At 50.8% G+C, this 22,650-nt stretch overlaps 4 protein-coding genes across 4 annotated transcripts; 2 read left to right on the top strand and 2 right to left on the bottom strand.

The window, feature by feature from the left end:
- Window positions 1-866: 866 nt before the first annotated feature.
- Window positions 867-9,171, bottom strand: TGME49_237100 (RAP domain-containing protein). Its single transcript, XM_018780482.1, has 3 exons — window positions 7,639-9,171; window positions 5,713-6,939; window positions 867-5,025 (listed from the first exon to the last, which is right to left on the bottom strand). Exons 1-3 carry the CDS (start codon window positions 8,590-8,592, stop codon window positions 2,185-2,187), a joined length of 5,022 nt encoding a protein of 1,673 aa, XP_018635773.1. The 5' UTR covers window positions 8,593-9,171; the 3' UTR covers window positions 867-2,184.
- A 130-nt stretch (window positions 9,172-9,301) lies between these two features.
- On the top strand, window positions 9,302-18,805 carry TGME49_237110 (replication factor C subunit 2, putative). The gene is made up of 13 exons (XM_002369022.2): window positions 9,302-10,729; window positions 11,329-11,407; window positions 12,189-12,268; window positions 12,744-12,796; window positions 13,108-13,189; window positions 13,390-13,527; window positions 13,994-14,042; window positions 14,664-14,798; window positions 15,250-15,309; window positions 16,112-16,171; window positions 16,929-16,991; window positions 17,532-17,628; window positions 18,017-18,805. Exons 1-13 carry the CDS (start codon window positions 10,620-10,622, stop codon window positions 18,082-18,084), a joined length of 1,074 nt encoding a protein of 357 aa, XP_002369063.1. The 5' UTR covers window positions 9,302-10,619; the 3' UTR covers window positions 18,085-18,805.
- Window positions 18,806-20,078: 1,273 nt separating this feature from the next.
- TGME49_237130 (cytochrome b, putative) lies at window positions 20,079-22,275 on the top strand. The gene is made up of 2 exons (XM_018780483.1): window positions 20,079-20,411; window positions 21,059-22,275. The coding sequence occupies exon 2, from the start codon at window positions 21,606-21,608 to the stop codon at window positions 22,074-22,076; it is 471 nt and encodes a 156-aa protein (XP_018635772.1). The 5' UTR covers window positions 20,079-20,411; window positions 21,059-21,605; the 3' UTR covers window positions 22,077-22,275.
- Window positions 20,147-21,288, bottom strand: TGME49_237120 (hypothetical protein; the record flags this gene model as incomplete). The annotated part of the gene is made up of 2 exons (XM_002369023.2): window positions 20,147-20,358; window positions 21,006-21,288. The coding sequence occupies 2 exons, from the start codon at window positions 21,286-21,288 to the stop codon at window positions 20,147-20,149; spliced, it is 495 nt and encodes a 164-aa protein (XP_002369064.1).
- Window positions 22,276-22,650: the final 375 nt, after the last annotated feature.

Consider the following 22,650-nt stretch of genomic DNA (forward strand, 5'->3'; position numbering starts at 1 on the left):
CTGTCAAAATGCGTGCACAGGAGGAGGAGGACGACGACCGGTCTGATCTTTCTCTGGGTCGTCAGAGAAAGCGATCAGAGCCGTATACCAAGAGAGAACGCAGGTGAAATACCTGGGTTTCGTCTTATAGACGGAAAAACTGAGAACCGCAAGCGGGAGAGGAGAATCTAAAAAGTGACCTCGCTAGCGAGTCCGTTGTTGTGTGAGTTGGCGGTGGCTAGCGCCTAAGAAACTCAGAGAGTGTGAATCAAATGTGAAAGGGTGACTCCGACAATATCTGAATTGCGATAACGTGTCGCCTGATTCGCCGTCTCTTTTCTTTTCTCTCCACTCGTTCTCTCTGTCTACTCGCAGCGTTCAGAGCCTGTCGAAAGGGCCAGAGAGGGGAAGGAAAGCCAAAAAAACCCAAGGGGGTGTGCGGCACACGCACCCGTCTTGCGCAAGAATTCATCCGTGGCATCGACTCCCCGTTCGTTTTTTCGGTAATCCGAGATCTCCGTTTCTGGTTGTGCGTCTCTGAGCAGGCGCTGTGCGTTTGATTTTGTATGCATGCGTTGCTGTGTCGCTGAGTGTCCACTGGGGCCGGTCTCTCTTCGTTGCTTGTTTGCGTTCCCCGCAGTGTCTGTCTAGACACCCCGGGGTGTAGGTTTCTGTGCAAGAGAGGTTTCTGTGCAAGAGAAAAGGGATTTTTTTGACACCCCAGCCGACTTCTTCCGTTCGCGTCACGTTGTCAGGTACCACTCCAACGGAACTCTGTCCGGTCAAAACGAGGCTGAGACTCAGATTCTAACTAACCGTTTCCGTTGCAATTCGAGAGTGGTCACAGGATATTGACTCGCCAACGCTTGCGGCTGTCTTCAGCAGTCCGCCGGGGCGGTGGTGTACACCACTCCTGACGAACCGATAGTCTTGTTCCGCCTCTCACTTGCCGACACTAACGAGCTGCTTTGAGCAGGCGCTTCTCGATTCAGGACCTACTAGTTCCTCCGTACAAACATGCCTCGAGAAGTCCATGACCATAGCGCTACCTGCACCATGAATCGATACAGTGAGGAAACGCAGTATCTGAACGAGCGGCTGTTTTCACAGTGATAGAGAAGCCATTTCATCTGAAACACCTGTTATACCATCACACTGACAAAAGGATGCCGGCAGAGACACCGACGAGAGAACCGAGGTTGGACGTGGTTTTAGGCGATCCTGTGCTCACACTTGCTTTCGCAGGAAAGCGGAAAATGTGGACTTGTCTTCCCCACCAATGTTCAGCTTGCGCGTGCAAGCAGATACGTAAAAGATGCAAAGTGTGACTCATGCATAGTTGCCACATAAGCGAAGAAAACACAAGTATCAAATGTCGAAAAGATGTGCTCTTCGATGCATCAAATGGCCTGTAAAGGGTTCGTCCTCCTTCTTGGATTTCGACTTTATTCCAGATGCAAAGAATACCGTCAAACGTGTTTTGCAAATTCAAATCCTTCACTGCCCGTGCTGGCCATCCCAGCGTGAAGAAACCTTGTGAATTACCGCCGAACGGAACGAGAAGCGAATGGAAGGCGGCTCCATTTATTCGTCTGACTGCATGTGCATGGCATGATTCTCTCTGTACTCTGTCCAGGTAGCAACAGAGCTATCTGGTTGTTCATAATCAAATGCCGTTCGTTACTTGAGCGGCGACACATCCACCTTTATTTGCAGGTTCGCGACTGCAAGTTCCTGTCGAACGCGCAGTGGCAGAAGAGAAGTCCATCGGCCTCGGGTCACGAGTCTTCAACAGGAGAGCCACAAGACGCCCTCAGCGTCTTTGATGGGTCGCGGGGCTTTCCGCGGGGTAGAGAAACGGAGACAAAACGGGTCGGTGACAAGCGAAAATCGTTCCCAAGTGAAAAAACGAAAGGAAGGCAACGAGCAAAGCGAGGCACCAAGCAAGGCCAGGACGAGTACGAGAAGGAGCACGAGATCAAAGGAAGCAAAGAGCAAGGAGACTGTGGTGAGGGGAGGAACCGCGAGAACCTCACACGCCCAAGAGTTTGAGAAACAGAGACTTTCAGAGTGAACACGCAAGACGAGAGGTCCACAGGGAACTCGGAAAAACAGCACGAAAGCGTCTCAGACAGCAAAGAGAAGAAAACGAAGGCGCAGGCTTTCGCTCTCCGTTCCACGTCACGTCTCGGGCGTCTCGCGTATTCACCGCTTCTCGGAGTTGTCACCATCAGACGCAAGTAGCAGGTGGTCGAGCGGTGAGGGGCGAACGACCTGCGTGACAACGGCACCCTGGGTGTCTGAGTCAACGTCTTCCCTTCCAGAAAGACCTCCAGATTTCTCTCCCCTTTGCCCTTTTCCTCGCACAACATGGAACACCGTTTCCTCGACTTCGAACGGCCGCCTTCGCCCTCTTGTCCTGCGATGGCCAGGCTGCTTCTCGTCCTCACGAACTCCGCCTTTGCCTCTTTCTCTCTCGTCCGCGCCGTCGTCTTCCTCGCCGCCGTCTCCCTCGCCTTCTTCTCGCGCGCCTTCGTCTCGCGCGCCTTTGCGTCCCTTAATAGTGGGACTCTGCCTCACACGCTTCCCTTTCATCTGCTCCCAAACTTCTTTTCCATCCTCCACGGACGGCGGCAGAAGAAGAGCGGCCGGCGAGGGCGGCGGAGACAACAGGGCCTTCCGAGGAGACAGCAGGGTCTGGAGGCTCTGGTGTGGCGTGGTGTCTCCCGTGGGCGCGAGGAGGCGCCGGTAGCGATTCATTGCGTCAGCGAGAATCTGCCGAGTGACGGTTGCTCCCTGTTGATCCATGAGCCACAAAAAATCGTCTAGGCGAGGCATGCGGCACAGTAACACCTCTGAGAAATCGCGTTGTTTCCGCCGCATCCCCTGTTTTCCCTCTGGCGCATCCGCTCCGTCTTCCTCCTCGACCTCGCCGCCGTCGCTCCCTGCGTCCCCATTCGCTTCTCGCCCTCGGGTGAGGCAGGTACGAAACCTTTCTTGGGGTTCGCGCGTCGTCGCTTCACGCGCGTCTGCGAGTCTCAGGACGTACGGCCAGAAGCGCGCACAGTACGCAACCTTTCGCTCGGGAGTCACGAGTTGTCTCCACTCAAAGAAGGATACCGGCAGCACCGTCCAGCCCATTTCGCGGAGGAGGCGCTGCTTGAGACGCGAGGAGGCAACGCGCATGCAAGTCTCTCGGTAAAAGTGGGAAGGCCCATCGATCTCGACAGCCAGCCGGTCGCCCAGGACGATGTCCAGACTGAACGGCCCGAGCTGAACTTCGCTGCGGTGCACGAGGCCGATGCGCAGGAAGGCCGAGGAGACGTCTCGGTGCAGCTTGGAAGAGAGCGAGAAACAGTCTTGCTGCGCGAGGTCCACGCGACGCGCGCGCGCCAGAAAGGCCTTCAAGTCAAACGGCAAAGAGGCAAACGCAGGCGGCCGGAGCAAGCGCAAATACAGGTCCACAATCTGGAGACGCGTCACGGAACCGATGTCCAGTCGCGTCTCCGAACGATACGCCACGCGCAGCAGCGCATGCAACAGTCCCTGATGCGACTCCAGATACGAAGAAGAGGAGAGAGGAGAAGAACAGAGAGGCGACGAACAGAGAGGAGAGGGAAGGACGACTTGCGGCTCTTGTATGGAAATCTGAGTTGTCGACACGTTCACTCCAGACCCGTCTAGTTTCTCGAGACCTTGATCTCCTCTGCAGGATTTTGAGGTCTCGATCTCGCCCGCGCCACTCGCCCCGGGAACCGCAGTTCTTCGTCCGTCGGCTTCGTCTGTCCGCGTCGGCGCGCCCTCGGACTGTGGGCTCTGCGCTCGTTGCTTCTCTTCCTCGCCACTGGTCTCTCCGTCGCAGAAGGACGCGAGGTCCGCCTTTCGCGCGTCGAGAAGGAGGAGCGCGTAGAGCGCCGTGAGGGCCTCGCGAGCCGAGAGGAGGTGCTGGCGAGAGAAGAGGTCTTTGAAGAGCGCCTCGTAGAGGATGTCGTCGTCGACTGAGAGTTTCGCGCATGCATTCACGACTCCGCAGAGGAAGCTGGTGGCTAGCTCGTCGCGTCTGCGGTGAATGACTTTCGCGGCCTTCCGCACGAAGTGTCTGTCGCGGTAGCCGAGTTTCTCGAGGGCGACCACTATCGTCGCGACCTCTGCTGCAGAGAAGGCGGCGAGGTGCAGCGCAACCGTCTGCAGAGCCTGCTTGATGAGGACTGCGTGGTACAGCTGAAGACTGGCGAAGCTCGAGAGAAGATGCGCAAGCGCAGTAGGCGGGAACTGCGGCAGTCGCGGAAGCGCCTCGCGAACCAGCAGACGCCGGACGCGCATGTCCCTCAAGCCCAGCAGGTGACATGCACGCGCCACCTGGGAGACCGCGCATGCAGAGTAGTGCTTTTCCAAACGCAGAATCGCTGTCGCACACACAGACTGGAACGCCTGGTCGCAAGGCCCCGTTGCCTGCGACGCCAATCCCTTCCCCAGCGCCAGCAGCAGCGAAGCCAGCATCTGACCGTTCAACGCGTAAGACTCCCGCAGGGCCTCGTACTCTCGACGCCACTTCACACTCATCCACGGTGTCTTCAACGGAGAGGAAGCAGCAGAAGCAGACGACGCGACGAGAGAGGTATCGGCGCCCTCGGAGTCTCCAGCGAGCAGTCGGTAGCGAAGCGACCGTCGAACGCCGTCTCGGGCGAGACGCGTGAGGACGAAGAAGAGCCGAGGGTCGTGGAGGCCAAGACGGGAGAAGGCGGAAGACAGTTGCTGAAGAGAAAGCAAGTCAAAGTGGAACTTGGACCCAAAAGCAAGACCCGCAGTTCCACGAAACAACACTTCGTCTGCGAGAGAGACGAGCAGCCCCTTGTGCTGGATGTCCATCTTCGCGAACGCGAGGGCGAGGTTCGCGAGCTCTCTGTTGGAGAAATTCTGGATCGACCGTCGCGTCATTTCTGCAATTCGAAAAAACAGCTCCGGCTGCGACACGGACACCTTGCTGTATGCATGCGCAATGTTCGACAGATGCTGCGGATTGTAGTCCCGAATCCCAGCCGAAATCTGAAGACAACAACAACACAGCTGCTGCTCTCCAAAGTCCTTCTCTTCCAAAGTGGCGTGACGCCCAGGCACCGTTTCGTCGCTCTCGGTTCAGCGCTCTCGAGTCACTGTCGCGCAGCGACTTGCGCGTCGCCTTTCTTGTGCGACTGCTGCTTTCTGCGCTTCTCTTTGAGTGTGCTCTGTTGACAGCTTTGCCCTCCATGCCGGAGCCCGATGCGAGCTCGAAAGCAGAAGACGCGTCCGTGCAAGAGTCTCACCGCCACAAGAAGTCGCCCTGCCTCCATCATCTGCTTCCCGCCTCACTTGAATCACTGGAAGCGGACGCACACCGCGAGTTTTCAGACCCTTTCATCTGCATTTCCCTGTCGATACTTGCGATGCTTCAAGCTCCAAGCCGAGACATTCTCATGCAAACGAGATGGTTCGGCGCATGCATACAAATACACATACATGCATATATATATATATATATAGATAGATATAGATATATAAGTAGATAAACGGAGAAATAAACAAACGTCTGTGCACTTGTTTGCATGTTTTAGTGCAGATATGTAAATCTTTACCCGGAGATGTAGTTCTGAGTTTTTGCGCACACCCATGCATGTTCGAAGAGACGCATAGACGTCAGTCGATTTTTCACATGATGAATCTCGTTTCTCTCTGAAGCCTGTACACGCGTCTGACCTCGGGAGCTGCGAGGTTGAAGAGTTCGAGGTCGAGGATTTCGAGTCTCCCAAACGCATTCAAGAGATTGGAGAAGTCCTGGGGCTGGAAGGCCTCGAGCGTTTCCTTCGCTCTGCCCGAAAGAGCTGAGAAGGCCGGGAGGACGCGAACCTCCGCGCGCGCGAGCGCGTTCGCAGCGAGGGCTACGTCCTTGGGGGTCATGTTCGCAGCCAAGATGGGCAGGCGCCTCGCAATCTGGTGAAACAGGTGGTTGTGCTTCCGTCTGCAGAGCACGAACGCGTTGAGAACGAGACTCGCGCCTTTGCCCGACAAGCCGTCGAAACCTCGCAAAGTCAGGAAGTCTCCCAGGCGCTTGAAGACGGAGTCGAGGAACTCCGCGTCTCGCGGGCGAAAGAGAAACTCGAAGTTCGACAGACAGACCAGGACCTCGCAAACGTCTTTGCTTGTGGCCTCGCGAACCGCAGAAGACACAGACTGAGATGGGATGCCACTCGAAGTTTGAAAAGAAGGAGAAGTTTGCGCAGACACAGCTGAGACGGAGGCCGAGAGAGAGGGCGAGGTCGAGGGCGAGGCAGGAGCGGACGGGGCTGCGGCCTCGGGTCCTTCCCGCCGGCTTCGCTGCTTGCGCAGTGGCAAGTGGAACTTCAGGAAGGCCTCCACCAGATGGCGAAGCACACCCGAAGACAGTTCGCGCTGAGCAGGAGACATGCACAAAGCCTCGTAGCGCAACGCGCGCCTCCTTCGCCGCTGCGGAAGACCGGTCACAGACGAATTCAAGGAAGGAGAAGAGGAGGAAGACGAAGAGGAAGAAGGCGTATGTGTGTCCGTTCTCTGTTCACCTCGGGAGAAAGGGAGGGCCAGACTGCTGGGTGGGGTGACGGCGGAGAGAGGTAGAAAGGGGAAAAGCGAGAAGAGGTCCGCGAGGACTCGGGGGTGGTCGGCCGCGTACGCATGCAGAGGGAGGTGGAGCAGCTGCTTCATGAGCGCCGTTTGGAGTGTACGCACATCACAGGCAGGGGGAAGAGAGAAGACGAGAGTCCTGGCGACCGAGCGAATTTCAATGGGGAGAAGCGACGGAGAAAGGCGCGCTGTTCGCGCAAGGAGTGCCTCGCAGTAGTCTGCGTCTCGCGGTACAGACGCGGGGAGATACCGCAGGCTGCGACAGGCCGCAATCGCCTCCGGCTTAGATAGGCGTCTGAGAGAGGCCTGCGGCGGGAGAAGAATCTGCTGAAGAAACAAGCCAAAAAGGGAAGACAAACGCGCAGGATATGCCACGCACTCTGAAATTCCGACGGGCTGGCAGGACGGATGCCTGAACGGCCGACGAAAGTAGAGAGGAAAAAGAGAACAGGGACCCGAAGGAGAATACAGCGGAACCTTTCCAGGCGGGGACTGTCCACGGATGGACCTATCTCAACAGGTGGACTAGGTATGGTTTTATTAGATTTACATGTAAATACAGAATTATTATGATTCTATGTATTCTGGGGTGATAGTGTCTTATATCAACATCTATTCTGGTTTTTCGGACACACATACATGCTATTTACGTCATTCGTTGACTGTGTTTACCACGGGGAATTAGAACAGAATATCTTTGCCTCGAGGTTTGTTACGTTCCGTACAGTTGTAGGTAAAAGGTATGTTAGAGAATTAGACTAGCGTTGGAGCACATTGTTTCATTCGATAGTCCACGCTGGGCTACATTGAAACTCATGGAAAGCCATGAAGCAGAAGTCGATCCAGAACCACCGTTGTGCACTGAGAGAATTCGCACTCGCCTTCTCGGTACCCTTTTCGGCTCGCCAGATTGAGGCAACAGCACAAGACTGAAAGAACAGAAGAAAGAGAACAGCAAAGCTTCCGCCGCAGCAACAAAGTTTGGGGTGCGACTGGAAGCAAGTTCTGCGATGTTTCTGGGCCCACCTTCTCCGGTTCCCTTGTTGACGAGGTTGAAGGAGAACAAGACTCGGCTTTCGTCTCCATAGGGATGACCACAACCTTTCGCCGAGGCCTTGCAGCTGCGGTGTACGTACACCTCGCGTCTCTCGCGGAGGGTCGGAGCCGCCATGGTTCGCGCTGACTCCCTCCCGGTTGGAGACGGTGGAAACTCCCCGAGGAAAGGAAGCAGTTCGACTCTGAGTTAGCTGCCGGAACCCAGCCCCCAGAAGGCCAGACAGAAGCAGCCGCAGACGAAAGCGGGGGCGAACTGGTGAGGGAGAAGTAGATCGAAGGACCGGGGGCAGATACGCGTGCGACGAAACTCGCCGCCGACGCAAAAGCAGAGCTCCGTTGGGATGAAGAAGACGGACGAGACAGGGGAGACCGAGAAGCTTCGCATAATCTCCAGACAGAAAAACGAACAGAAGGAGCAAATCCAGGTGGTCGACAACTCGCGACGGCTTGGCCGCATGCAAGTGACTCGCTGGCTAGCAGGGCATACCGCGGACGACGAGGAGACAGAGAGAGTGGCGAGGCAGAGCACGAGGCAGTGGGGAAGGACTGGGCAGAGAAGGACAGATCAGAGACAGGAGGGCCTCGGTTTACGTGCGACGACAAGGGAGCAGAAGAGTTCGGTGCTTCAGTCCAGAAAGGCGACGGCTGAGAAGCGACGAGTCTCGAGGAGGCCTGACAATGTGAGGCATAAGAGGCAGACGACGAAGAGAAGAAGGACGCGGACAGAGGACACACTGGCTTTACCGACGAAGAAAACAAGGCTGCCAGAGACACCCCAGAGGAGTGGCTTCGTGAGAAACTGTGGCCGCCGGCATCTCGCAGACTCGAAGCGCTACCGAATGCGGACGAAGAGATTGCTCCGCAGGCGCCCGACCCCGAAGAAGCAGCAAGACGACGAGGAGAGACTCGAGAGACTGGCGCCATGGCTAGACGCAAAGAAAACAGAAATACAGTGGGAGTCCCAGTGTTTACTTGCTGCCACTTGTAATCGAGTGCAAATCAGGCCTGGAGTCATGCGCGCCTCTGCTCATCTGTACATACACCCCAACCTGGCTGCGGTGTATGTCCACCTCAACTTGATTCGCCTGTGCTGTTGATGCCGACGCAGTCCCACTTGCAAATACATCTCCCTCGACACCTGTCATCAGCGGCATTCCACGTGAACTTGCGTTCTGAGTCATGTACACCTCACGAACTGTCGAGGGTACCAAAACCTGATAAAAACATCTGATCTTGCTTCAGGCATGCGTCCACCCGCACTGACTGCGTCGACCAAGTTTTTTGAATGGCTTGTCGATTCAGTCTGAACTAGCGCGCTGAAGAGGTGTCTCTACACAGTGGGCGCGCCACAGGCGACGAAGACTGTTTCTCCCATTTTCTCCACCAAGCGAATGACGGAGGCGACGAAACTTCCACCGGGGACCTGCTGCTTCACCTCCCTGTCTCCGCCGAGGCGTCCCTCTTGCCCGGCGCTCTTCTGTTCAGAGAGTCAAATTGCCTGCATCGAGATCCGATAAATGCTGCAGATTCCCCTCCCCGGCCTCCCTTCTTCTGCTCTTTGGCGCTGCTCTCTCCTCTGCGCCTTCTCCTCCGGCAGTGCAGAAGCACTGCAGAAGAAAAGAACTATACCTGTCGAAGAAGACGGGGCGGAAGAATTTTGTCTGATTGCTCTCTTTCTTGTGGGAAGGGTGTCTGCGAGGCAGACGAGAGAGTGGGGCGAAAAAGGGAGAGGAAGAAACCAAGAAGCCAGCCTACGAGAGAGAGAAACGAAACGAAGAAAAGTCTCGACTCCGGGCGAGTCAATCCCGTTTTCACCTACGTCTGCTTCGCGCGGAGAGACACAACGCGTGCAATCTTGTCGCAGCTTGAGTCGACAGCGGCCAAGGCGTCCCCTCTGCAGACGCGCATCGCGTAAACCTTGGCAATCTGCTCGTCCTCGCTCTCTCTCTCCTGCCCCTCTTCTTCAAAACCAGGGAGAAAAATGTCAAGAAAATTGGAAAACGCTGAAGAAGATTCGCTTTTACCTCAGCAGACGCACACGCAACCACGCTGGAGAAGCTGTAGACGCAGGCCGAGAGAGGCGCTGCAGCGCGGAACTGCTTGCCTTGGCCACGGCACTGGGAGAAAGAAGTAACCGGTTACCGAGCTTCCGTTTTTTATTCCTGGAGCCATCTTCTCTGCAGACTGAGACTGAAACGGGTGTTTTTCTACCGTACTCGGATTCTCTGGGGTCTGTTATCTCGCGCCGGGTCTCCTCGGCGAACAGCGAGGTGTCTCTACACCTCGGCGCCGAGCAGCTGAAGATGTGCGCGCGTTCGCCCGCCCTTCGTGTCTCCACACTGTTCGCTGTTCTCTCTCTTCTTTCGTTGTTTCTCGTTCTGTCCTGGCGTCAACTTCTTCAGTTTCTTCGTCCGAGGAGCAGATCTCCTACTTGTTTCCACGATTTCTCTTCTTCCACCCAACCAGTGTCAGCTGTTTCTGCGAGGGAACCGCGGCTAAGGATACACCTGAGCGGGTGGCGAGACAGGGGCCTTTGCACACGCGGCGGAAAGTCGTCGCACTCCTGGTTTCTCTGTTGGTTGCCGTTTTTTCTGTGAAGACGTTCTCCGGCCCTCTTCTTCTTTTTCCTTCGTCTTCCCGCGGTTCCTGCCTACCTTTTTTCGCGTCTGCAAGTCCCAAGAGTAAAGTTAGATCTGAGCTCGGCGCCTGCCACGAAAAATAAACCGCCGCCGTTGGAAATTCCTCGAGCTTCTCCCAAACAAAAGTCTCGCAGCCTTCGCCCGGACGTTGGAGTCCTGGAGTGTACATACACCGGCCGGCGGGTCGAGTCCTCGTCTCGGAAACCTGCGGGAGCCTCGCGAGTCGCTGTCCCCGCCGCTCTGCGAGGAAGTTCTTTCTGCATCTCTTTCCTGACTTTCTCGTTGGTTTCTTCTGCTTTTGTCAACGCCACCATGACCGCCGCAGTCTCTGCTTCTTCCGTGGAGAAGGCGCCTTCGCCTTTCTCGACAGCAGCCCCTCCCCGAGTCTCCTCAGCCCAGGTGGTTCCCTGGGTCGAGAAATAGTACGTTTGCTTGGCTTTCTCCTTTATTTTTGACGCTCTTTTCGTAGATCGTCGCCGCCTCAAACTGACGTTCCAGACACCTTTGGATCCGCCGTGCTTCTTCCTCGACCTCCCCCAACGCCTCCGCCCGCTCGCGTCGTCGATCGCCTTGCTTTCTCTTGACTTCAGCTGGTCCTTACTTCTCTTCTCTTTTGTTTGAACTGCTTCTTTCTTCTTGCTCGTGTCCTCCTCTCTTCTCTTCCTCTCGTTACGTCTCCAGCTCTTCCCTCTGCTTTTGTATGTGCCGAGATGCTTTTCCCTCCGCTGCGTCTATACGTTTGTTTGCGTCGCTGTCATCGCTACTTCTCCTCTCGTTATTGTCCTCTGTGGTGGCCATCTCTCAGTCTCGGTGCGTTTTCTCCTTCTCTCGATCCTTCCCCCTCTCGATCTTCTTTCGCGTATCGCGCTCGACTTTCCGATCATCCTCTTGTCCGCCTTCTCCGGGAGTCTCCTCTCATCTCTCCTTTCTCTCTCTCCTTGCTCGTCCGTCCTTCTCCCCATTCGAGTGAATCCTGCTGTGATTTTGCTTCTGCCTCTTCTGTCGCTTGCTGTTCTCACAGCCGCCCGCGGCGCGTCGAAGACATGGCCCACCAGGTGGAGCCTAAGAAAATGCTCAGACGCATTCTCGAGACCGGGAACGTAAGTGCGAGGCAACTCAGAAAAGCGAAGACAAGCCACGAGCCCCAATGCAGCCGGAATACGGCACTCTGTACACTCTCAAAGAGACAACGGAACATGGAAAACGAAAACTCACGCAGACACACAATCATCCACATAGAGTTACATGTCTCTCTTTTCGTCCAGAGTGTTCTCTTCTGTTTGTACATAGACTGTCAGCCCATGTCAAACGGCTTCTGATTCTATAGATCTAAGTGTGCCTTCTCAATCACTTGAATGTACATCACATATATATATATATATATATATATATCTGCATGTGCGATCCTGGTACAGAAGCAGAAGGGAGAGAAATGAATATACATATGTATACATTTTGGCGTCATTCTCTTTCGCTTTATATATGAGTTTAAATATATACGTATATATGCAGATGTGAACCTTTATGAGTATCGCAGTACTAGAGCTCCTCTGAAGGTTTTCAGTATACCTGTGTCTGCGCCTCTGCTTGGATATTCTTCAGAAAACACGAGATCCCTGAACGCGTCTGAACTCTATGCCGGTATATATAGATGCGCATACCAATATATAAGTACATATATTTATATCGCATCATATGTATTCACATGCGTATATATATATATATATATATATGTATATATGGGTGGCTACGCTGTGTTGCGTCTGTTTCCCTTCACGGCTTTCAGCTTCTCAGCAGCGGGTGTCCTTGCGTTTGTGTTCGGAGCGAAGAAATTTTCATTCGCCTGGGTGTTTTTTCCAAATCTTTTTCCTGGTGCTGCAGATGCCTCATCTGCTTTTCTACGGCCCTCCGGGAACTGGCAAGACGTCGGCTGCTTTGGCTCTCGTTCGCGAATTGTTTGGGTCAGCTCATTTCCTTTTTTTTTCTGTTCGGACTGTTCTGATTATTTTCTAGTGATATTTCTCGAAGGATGCTTCACTGCTGATGCATGCGTCTGCTCTTTGCCCCCCCTTCCTTTCGGCCTTGATGGAACGCGCCTTTTCTCTCTCTTTTGTTGTCTCTTAATCTTCCGCTTTCTCTCACTTGTCTCTCTCTTGGTTTCTCTCTCTTTCCTTGCTTTTTCTCTCTATCTCTTCTTTCTTTTTCACTCTCTCTTTCCTTTCTTTTTCTCCCTGTTTTTTCGCTCGTGTTTCTCACTGCTCCTCTCACTCGCCTCTGGCCATCACTCGTGGACCTCTGTACTCTCCCACTGCACGTCGCTTCGCCTCGCTGTCTCGGTGTGTCCTTCACCTCTCCATTCTTTGTCATTTGTTGCCTTTGTTCTCTCTTCCTGGACATTGTTCCGAATTCCTGCGCGATTCTCTTCTCGCCTTGCAGCCGCGAGGAAGCGAAGAACAGGCTGTTGGAACTAAATGCGTCAGACGACAGAGGCAAGCGGAAACAAGCGATGCGAGCAAGGCCGGAAGGGAGACGAGAGAAGAAGAGAGAAGGAGAGATACAAGGAAGGTGACAGGGCGAGGGAGACGAGACGAGAGAGATAGAGAAGACGGGAACGAGGAGGCGAAAAAAAAACATGCGTGTATATCCATATACATATATATGTATATATATATATATATAAATGCATTTTTATATGTATGTATATAGATATATGAACGTTGTGAGCAGTTGTGGTGGGGCCCGCGAAAAGACACTCTGAGAGGATTTTATTTGTGAGTTTTCCTTTTCTTTATCTGCCTAGGCATCAAGGTCGTGAGGGAGAGAATCAAACAGTACACAAAGACGAACATTGCAAAGGGGAAAATCAACCCCGAAACCGGCAGGTGAGAGTTTTTTGTCATTCTTCTCGTGTGTCACGTTTGGTGATGGATTCTTTTCTCGATTTTCTTTTTGGCCCTCTCTTGTTTTTTCTGGGCCCTCTCTGCACATCCCTTTCTAAACTCTGCTGTCTCTCTCTCCGTTTCCGGTTGTCGTTTCTCTCCAGTTCATTCTCGACTCTGTCGTCTTTTGTTCTCTTCTCCAGAGAAATGCCCACCTGGAAGATTGTCATTCTCGACGAAGCAGATATGATGACCCAAGACGCCCAGTCTGCATTACGGCGAATCATGGAGGCGTTTTCGCGCACTACGCGTTTCATCATCATCTGCAACTACGTCCACAGGTGCGTCTCTTCACAATATTTGCTGTCTCTCCACGAAACGCAAAGATTTTCTCGTTGTCTTCCCCCTCGCTGCGTGGTTTCTCCTGTCTTGTCGTTGATCTTTCGTCTTCTTCGTCTCTCCTTCTTCTCCTTGCTCCTTCTCTTCGTCTGTCCTCTGCGTTTTCTGCTCGACATCGTCATCCTACTTCCTTTCTCCTCTTCGGTCCCTCTCCCCTTCTTCATTCTCTCTCCGCTTCTACCTCTCTGTTCTTCTTTCTGAGTGTTTTCCTTGCTTCGTTTCGCTTCTTTTCGTCTCTAATCTTTCTTTTCTTTCTCTACTTTGTACCCCCCCTCGTTTTTTTAGCCGCTGCCTTGAGTTTGGGCGCTGCTTCTCTTGATCTCTCTGCGCCTTCGTTGCCCTCCGATCCCTCGCATGCACTCCTGTCTCGGTGCCCGTTCTGTTCTGGCCTCCTTTCTCTCTACGCAGAATCATCGACCCGATCTTCTCCCGTTGCTCGCCTCATCGCTTCGAGCCTGTAAGCTGCCGTTTGCCTTCCCTTGTCAGGGCCGCCTCCATCTCGTTTGAAAACGACTCTCTCCCTCTCGCTTCTTCCTCAGGTCTCTGTAACTTTGCTTCTGCAGGCCTGTCTAGTTTTCCTGCATACGCCTGAGTCTCGAACACGGCGATCTGTCTCTCTGTGTCTTCATCTTTCCATATGAATATCTCTATCCCAAGACGCATATACATATATACATATATGTGTATATACATATGTATCTGACTGTAGGTCTGTGGCTATACAGAAATTTCTACTCTTTTTAAATTTTTCTGGCGTTTATGCTTCCTCTTTTTCGTTGATTTTCTTCTCTTTGCCGGCATCACCTCATGCAGGCGGCCCGATGCTCTGCGATGGCTCCTGCCCTCGTCAGTGGTGCGTTCCTCTGTTTGCTTGCTTCCGGTCTCCCCTTCTTTCCTCTTTCTCACTCCCCCTCCCCCGGCTTCCGGTCCGGATTTTCTTTGCCTTTTTTTTTACCTCGACTGTTTCTCTTCCACGTCTTCCGTACATGAACTTGGTCTGGTTTTTCTTTCTGGCTCCTCCCTCCCTGTGTCTTTCCCCCCATTTCTCTCTCCTGAAAATTCTTTTTTATTTGCTTAGGTTGCCCGAGACGCGCAAGAGGCTCGCATTCGACATATCTGCGACAGCGAAGGCCTCGTCGTCACTTCGGGGGCAGTGGACGCGCTTCTGCGCATTTCTCAGGGAGATCTGCGACGCGCCGTCACTCTTCTCCAGGTACGTTTCTTCTTCTCTGTCTTTCGCAGGCAAGCACAGTTCTCTTCGTCTGGACTCCACGTCCTCAAGGTGCGCTCTGACAGGGAGCAGTTCGGTTTTCATGAAAGGCGAGCGAGACCTGGCGCTGGTGCGCGTCCTTCTACTCGGTCGTACGAGTGCATCTTGTCTCTCTCGTTTCGACTCCGTCCTTGTGGTTTCCTTCTTTTCTCTTGTCTCCGTTCTGTCGGATTCGTGTCTCGCGAGGGACGCGCCTGTCTCCTTGCTCGTCTGCTTTAATTCAAGCCTTTGAACTCGCGTGACTCGAGGACGGTGCCGCCGGAGTTCTCAGCACTTGTCCGCTCTTCTTCTCCGCTCACGGTCTCCCGCCTCTCTCTTGCGTTGTGGGGAGACGCTACTGTCTCTCACTCCCCTAGAAAGAGGAAAATGTTCTAGTTTGTTTCTCCTTCCTCAGTCTGCCGCCAGCATCTACGACGACAATTTACACGAAGACGCAATCCTTGAAGTCGCAGGAGTAAGACTCGAACGCGAAATCATCAAACACGACTCAGACCCGCAAGCGCTCTGCATGCATCTCCATATATATATATATATATATACATACATACATATATTTATATATGTGTGTATGCATGTATGCACTTTTATACATATCTTCATATGCGTGGGTACACAAATATGTATGTCTCTATATGTGATATATTCATTTTTCTGCTCATGCATGCATATGTGTGTCTGAATGGACGCTGACAGAAAGGACCGTGGAGAAGGACATTTATTTCGGACAGAGGGGTTTAGCCGGTCTCCTCTGTCTTCATGTCTTCTCTCGCGTTTCGTTTTTCCTCGTTCCTCGCCGGCGTATTGTTTTTCAGAGACATCAACTTTCGACGTTTCTCGTTCACGCATGTGCAAGTTAATTCGGATAAACATCACGTCATACAGTCTACTTTATTTGTGAAGGCACAAACGCGAATAAGAACGGAGATGGCCAGAGTTGCTCACGCAAGTGGCGCTCCCGGGGGGATCTCTCCTCGTTTTTTCTTCTTTTCTCTATCGAGGCGCCAGAGGCGCGGCCGGTCTGTTGTTCGCCCTCATGCATCTCCGAGAATCGGCATTCATCTCTTCCTTCGTTGTGTCTGAGTTGTGATGGAAAAACAGTGTATTTCCTTCTCCTCCTTGGAGGCTGCACACGCTCGCGCAAAGAAGGAAAGAGTGAAACAAAAGAAGTGAGGGGAGTTAAAGAAGGCAGAGAAGGTGAAGGAAAGAGAACGCAAAGAAATGAAGGAAGTGGAAGAACTGTTGTCTTTGCTTTTCAGCAACCACCAGCTCGGATTGTCACAGATTTCCTTCGAGCCTGTCAAGCCTCTCCGAGTCAGGTACGCGAGAAAAAAACGTTTTCACCGTTTTCGTTTCTTTTTTCAGTCCTCGTCGGTATCTTCCCACCCACACGCGCAGATGTGCGGAACCCCTTCTCAGGAATTCGTTCAGGAACGAAAACACAACTCTGTGGATATATAAATATATATAAATATATATATATATAAATATAAATACATATATAAATATATATATATATATAAATATATATATATATGTATAGATGTATAAAAATTCTATAAATGTCTGCATGCAGAGAGGAAGTTGTGTGAGTCGCGTAGATGTATATATGCATTCGTGAATATGGGGATAGAAGCATGCGGTTCACGTTTCGTTTTGCTTTGATGTGCTTTCCTTGTTTGCGCCCGAGCATCGGCTTTTTAGTTTTTCTTCCGCCTCTCCCTGGCGACGCATCCCCTAACTTTGTCTTCCTTCCTTAATCTAAGCAATCTCGCAAGTGGTTATACTTTTTTTCCATGGGCGTGCTAATATATATATATATATAGAGAGAGAGGGATATATCTTCTACGTATCTTCATATATATATATATATATATCGTATATCTATGAACGGCTGTTTGTACATGAGTCTCTTAGCGTGTCACTGGCGTGTGTTCTCTGTTTTTGAATGCGTTTTCCGGTGTGAAGAGGCAGTGGTTTTCTTTTTAAGCGAAAGGTCCTTTTCGGAGGCTTCTTTCTTGGAAGAGAAATCGGTTTCTTCCCCGTTTCTGTCTTCTCTTTCGACTTGTCACACAGGCCAGCTCCGAGGTGGACAACGTCATCAGCCAAGGATGGGATGTCTGTCTTCTTCTGCAAGAGGTGAGTACAGAAGTAATGAAAGAAGAGAAAAACAGGGAAATCAGAGTAACGCCGCGTGCATGCAACTGCGAAGTGGTTGTCGCTTCGCTAGAAAGGTGCCTTCTTGAAGACTGAGAAGGAAAAAGTAGAGGGGTCGAATTTCGCGTCAAGAGACACCGGGAAGCTGCACTGCTGCTGCAGCCAGCGGTATGGTACACACGTCCAGAAAATATTGGCACTTGTGTGTTTGCGTTTATCTGCATCCGCGCGCATTTGTGCGCCTCTCTGTGATGTCTTTCTACATCCAAACATCTATCTTCAGGTCGATACGAAGGGATCAGAAAGCTACTGCGCATAAATAACATAAATAAACATATATATATATATATATATATTGCGGTACACGTGAGGCTTGGCATGGAAACAAGGTGTACCTTTACCGGAGAGAGCGGGGCTTCGAGAAGCTGCGATCCCAAAATCTGTAGCGGCAGCTGTCAATTCAGCGTGAAATTTCCTGTTGCCTTTAGTGTTCATTATGTTTGTGCTTCTCTGCGTCTTCAGATGATCCGACAGGTCGTTGTTTCTCCCCACCTGAAAGACTTGCAGAAGGCGCGTGTGATCAACGACATCGCACAGAAGGAGTTCGCAGTATTTCAGGGTCAGTTCAATTTCTCTTCTCCACTTGTCTTCCGACTGCTTTCTCCAGCTGCTTGCTGTCTTCTTCGTTGTGTTCCCATGCGTTTCATTCCTTGGTTCGTTTGTCGTCAAAGAGCGGACGCATCTTCTCGTGATTCGTCGTCTCTCGTTCGCCTTGCGTCCTCTTTTTCTCGACTTCTTCCGTCCTCCACTTTTCAGGTCTCTCTGTCGCGTAGAGGCTGGTGGGCAGAGAGAAGAAATCGAGGGGATTTGTTTCCGCGCGAAGCATGCTTCCCAGTTGAGAGTTTTGATCGGTCTCCCCGCTGCTGTCTCACTCTCGAAACTCGTTCTGCGAGACTGGAGAACATCACGTTTCCCCGAGTTCGTTTTTTCCTTTCCGCTTCTCTCAGGGGCAAGTCCGTACCTCCAGCTGCTCTCTCTTTCGCTGAGAATTCACGATTGCCTCGCTGCGCCGTAGAAACCGGAACCACAAGAGAGAGAGGAAGCGGTCTCTTGAACTCTACGAGAAGCGACGCGCGGAAAGAAAGTAGAGAGCGACACGAAGAGGACGGTTTTCCTTTTCTTCTGAATCAAGGGTGAAGCTGAAGTTCACCTGGAACAAAGAGCAGAGAGGCATGTGAACGTGTGCTCGCGCTTTTTCGCTGCACATGAGCAATGCAGTCAATCGGATTCGCAGAAAGAAGGAGAGGGTCAAGATGGAAAGCAGGGATACTCTTGGAAAACGTTGTCGGGGACTCCGGACGTTTTTCTCATTCGTGGGAACTACGAAGCTGGCCTTCTAGCCGACCATCTTTGGGACAAGAGACCTTGAGTCGGGCGGAAACACAAAGCGCTGCATGGCATGAAGCAGTCACCCCGAGAGTCTAGAAAGCGCCCCAGGAAAAGCATGTGACAAGTCCCGAAGAAAACGTTTTCGTCTCTCTGTGGTCGTCTAATTTCGGCGCGAAAGTGCAGTGGGACGCAACAGTTTTTTACTTTTTTCGATTGTTTAACACCAAGCTCTGGAGGTGAACGTCGCCTCGCGACTCTGTTTTCTCCTGTGAAAGCGTCTCCACGCTAGGCATGCTCCTCCAAAGGGAAAGCCTGATTCACGTTTCGGAAGGTTTCCTGTTCTGGAAAAGCAAGTTTTGTGGACTCCCGAAGGACTCTTCTTCCTCATTGTTAGTCTCCTCTGCCGCCACCTCGAGGACAACGCCCTTTCCGGAGTTTCGCTCTCTCCCTGTGGACTTTGGGTCGAAGGAAAGGAGCTCTCGCGTTCGTCTGGAGTGAATTGGTTTTTTTTTAGCGGCTTTCTCGACTACAGAAGTCCAGGAATGTGTGCCACTCCCCCGTTAGGTTGCTGCGTACTTTGAATCCGAGCTGAGGAGTCTGCAGAAAAAAAACGGTTTAGGAGTCTGAGCCCTGCGCAGAGTTCACAAAAATCCTACAGAGAGCCAGCTTTCTCTGCTGCTGCTGCTTCTCTTTGTCTGCCTTGCGTCTTCGCCACCTCACTTTCGGCTGTCGTCGCTCTTCAACAGCGAACGTCAACTCGGTTGCTTCAGACGGCGAAGAGTGACGGATTTCAGCACTCTGCGACACTGCTTTTTGAATTCTCGAGAATCCGTCAACTCTGACCGGTCAGGATAGTCTTTTCAAGGTTCTTCACCAAGTGGAAGTCACACGACCTTTCGACTACTCCTGTGTGAACTGCGCTGTCGAGACAACTCCCGTCGTCAGCAGGCGTGGAGAACGATGCTGCGCTCTCTGTACCCTCGAGATCTCTCGAGTAACGGGCTCTGTCACGGGGCATGCAGCCGGATTTGCAAGAACTGATTATTTCCTGAATGGGGGGAGCTTAGCAGCTCTGCTCGTGTCTCTATACGTAAGTGGATGTAAGTGTATCTCCACGCAGAAGTGCAGTTGTTGACATCCGGTGTATTCACATGCGGTGACGGAAATTCTCACGTGGTCTAGGTTTTTAGTACTTTATACGAAGCCGGATGTGCACTAGAGAGAAGGAGTCTGGAGCACGGTTCCTGTTAGCGGGTTAACTTCAAACATGAAAGTCCTCGGTTTTCCACCGACACCTCTGACACTCCAGTGAAAGCCCCCGTGGAACTGGGAGGGGACCAATCTCTGGGAGAAGCCTGTTTGCGACTTGTCGCACGCAGACGGGACGCTTTTTTCGTGCATCTGAGCGTGTGGAGAGTGTGTCTCTTCCTGGATTGACGTGTCTTCGACGTGGAGCAGAAGGTAAACGCTGCATGTTACATGTTCGGTCTGTCTTCGTAGCAGCTCCTGTGTTTGTGTGCAGTTTTCACCGATTTCCAACCGTAGAGCCCTCCCGTCTCCATCGAATCAAAGGGTGGAGTGACGGTCTGAGCCTCGCAAGAGTCTCTCATCAAGTAGATGAGCTTTGCACGTGCATGTGTCTGTCGAGCAGCTGGAGGCACTGAGCATTGGTCGTAACACGCGGTTAAACTATAGAAGAGTCGAGTATTATCCATACATACCAGGCGTAAAAAGCGTTCATCCAGTTACTAAACAGGTGCCAGGCCAACAAGAATCCGATCCGTGTATTCCGTACAGACTAACATTAGGAAGGAGACTACCAAAGTGAATATCATGATATTTGTACAGCTTGTATATAAATGTTGGTTTTTCAAATATACGCTGGATACCACTATACTTAATGCACTTAACATGATGGTCATGAAGAGCACAATAGAACTTGGATCCGGTAAACAAAGACCTTCAAGATCTAAACCAGTAGTCCAACTCGTAGTATATACTCCCCAGAAAAAGGTAGTTTATATAAACCTAGGAATCCCATTTTATAATGTGTAACAGGGAGTCTAGCTTCAGTTGTTATCTGATTGGTATTGCATGCCCTGAGTACGTAAGGAAAAGGAAAGGTTAACCGCTATTTAAACACAACAGTTACCGTAGCTGTAGATGAATGCTAATTATAGAGTATATCTCCTATGACACTGCATAACATATAAATGCTCCTTCCGCCATTCGTTGACTGTGTTTACCACGGGGAATTAGAACAGAATATCAAGTTCTTTGCCTGGAGGTTTGTTACGTTCCGTACAGTTGTAGGTAAAAGGTATGTTAGAGACTTAGACTAGCGTTGGAGCTGCTACTTCTCTAACTAGATGTTGAACGCTAGCAAATGCACAAGATGCTTCAGAAGTATATCTAAACGCTAGAGTGATACCTGTAATTATTTGGAGTACAAAGGTCATTGCAACTAAGAAACCAAAATTATAAGATGAATTTAGATTTAGAGCACACCGATAAAAGACAAGGTGTGCCCGGAATAGACTCATAGATAGACTGAGTGTTCTCGAAACCATGCTAACACAATAGAACTTGGATCCGGTAAACAAAGACCTTCAAGATCTAAACCAGTAGTCCAACTCGTAGTATATACTCCCCAGAAAAAGCTTATAAATAATCCTGTCTCAGAGATGATTACTCCCAGTACGATGGTACTGATCATACTAGCATCTGAGTAGTAGTTTTCTCTCGCTGTTAATACGAGTGATAACAGTAATCCATATATTACGCCTAGAACATAACCGATGTGGAATAACCTTAATGTCGTAGGATATTGAAATCCAACACTTTTAGCTGTCTTAAGCAGTCCAGTGGGGTGGTGGTGTACAGCAATCATAAAGAACTTGGTTGTCTGTATCTCATAACTGGAGTCATATTCAGTATCCTAGGTACTATAATGTCTCTGTTTATTCGATTTGAGTTATACAGTTCTGGTTCGCGGATCATTTGTACAGAGACAATATCTACTTATAATGTGATAATTACAATACATGGTCTAGCTATGATCTTTATGTTCTTAATGCCGGCTTTGTACGGAGGATATGGTAACTTCTTTGTACCAATCTATATTGGTGGTTCGGAAGTCGTTTTCCCAAGAACTAACGCGATCTCCTATTTCCTAGTACCATTAGTGAACTCATTTGGTGTCTATCTATGAGTCTATTCCGGGCACACCTTGTCTTTTATCGGTGTGCTCTAAATCTAAATTCATCTTATAATTTTGGTTTCTTAGTTGCAATGACCTTTGTACTCCAAATAATTACAGGTATCACTCTAGCGTTTAGATATACTTCTGAAGCATCTTGTGCATTTGCTAGCGTTCAACATCTAGTTAGAGAAGTAGCAGCAGGATGGGAATTTAGGATGTTGCATGCTACAACAGCCTCTTTTGTATTCTTGTGTATTTTAATTCACATGACTCGAGGATTGTATAACTGGAGTTATAGTTATTTAACTACCGCTTGGATGTCTGGTTTAGTTTTATATTTACTTACTATAGCCACTGCCTTCCTCGGATACGCAACATCTAACTACACAACGTTATGCCAAGAAGGATCCCAGATTACCCTGATTATCTTTGTTATATTAATACATGGTGTTCAATTGGTTCTATTTCTACAATAATTATCATCTTAACTATGCTCTGCTAACACAATAGAACTTGGATCCGGTAAACAAAGACCTTCAAGATCTAAACCAGTAGTCCAACTCGTAGTATATACTCCCCAGAAAAAGGTAGTTTATATAAACCTAGGAATCCCATTTTATAATGTGTAACAGGGAGTCTAGCTTCAGTTGTTATCTGATTGGTATTGCATGCCTGGTGACTTATATTATGATTCTTATTAATGGGAGCACAGTTCCCTGGGTATCCAATCCAGTGCTCTGCCTTGGGCATTGAAACTAACCCACAGTTCAACCCTGTATTATTTAACTCAGTTAATTAGTATTAGGTTTGATATTCTGTACCAACCGATCTAAAATCGTGATGTCTTTTTGTCGTTTATATAAATCTAGTAATGCTTGTCAAGTTCCTTGTATCTATTTAGCTCACTGCGTACTTAGGATCAGACCAAATGAGTTCACTAATGGTACTAGGAAATACCAGGCGTAAAAAGCGTTCATCCAGTTACTAAACAGGTGCCAGGCCAACAAGAATCCGATCCGTGTATTCCGTACAGACTAACATTAGGAAGGA

Source organism: Toxoplasma gondii, chromosome X (assembly GCF_000006565.2).
Source record: "Toxoplasma gondii ME49 chromosome X, whole genome shotgun sequence".
In the NCBI taxonomy this organism is placed as follows: Eukaryota; Apicomplexa; class Conoidasida; order Eucoccidiorida; family Sarcocystidae; genus Toxoplasma; species Toxoplasma gondii.

Excerpts from the sequence above, each read along its gene's own strand:
- TGME49_237110 (XM_002369022.2), top strand. The coding sequence starts at position 10,620 with ATGACCGCCGCAGTCTCTGCTTCTTCCGTGGAGAAGGCGCCTTCGCCT. Across the intron at positions 12,797-13,107 it reads AAATGCGTCAGACGACAGAG|GCATCAAGGTCGTGAGGGAG; the intron begins GCAAGCGGAAAC and ends TTATCTGCCTAG. Across the intron at positions 13,528-13,993 it reads ATCTGCAACTACGTCCACAG|AATCATCGACCCGATCTTCT; the intron begins GTGCGTCTCTTC and ends CTCTCTACGCAG.
- TGME49_237130 (XM_018780483.1), top strand. The coding sequence starts at position 21,606 with ATGAGTCTATTCCGGGCACACCTTGTCTTTTATCGGTGTGCTCTAAAT.
- TGME49_237100 (XM_018780482.1), bottom strand. The coding sequence starts at position 8,592 with ATGGCGCCAGTCTCTCGAGTCTCTCCTCGTCGTCTTGCTGCTTCTTCG. Across the intron at positions 6,940-7,638 it reads CAACAAGGGAACCGGAGAAG|CAGATTCTTCTCCCGCCGCA; the intron begins GTGGGCCCAGAA and ends TTGTTTCTTCAG. Across the intron at positions 5,026-5,712 it reads TCAACCTCGCAGCTCCCGAG|ATTTCGGCTGGGATTCGGGA; the intron begins GTCAGACGCGTG and ends TGTTGTCTTCAG.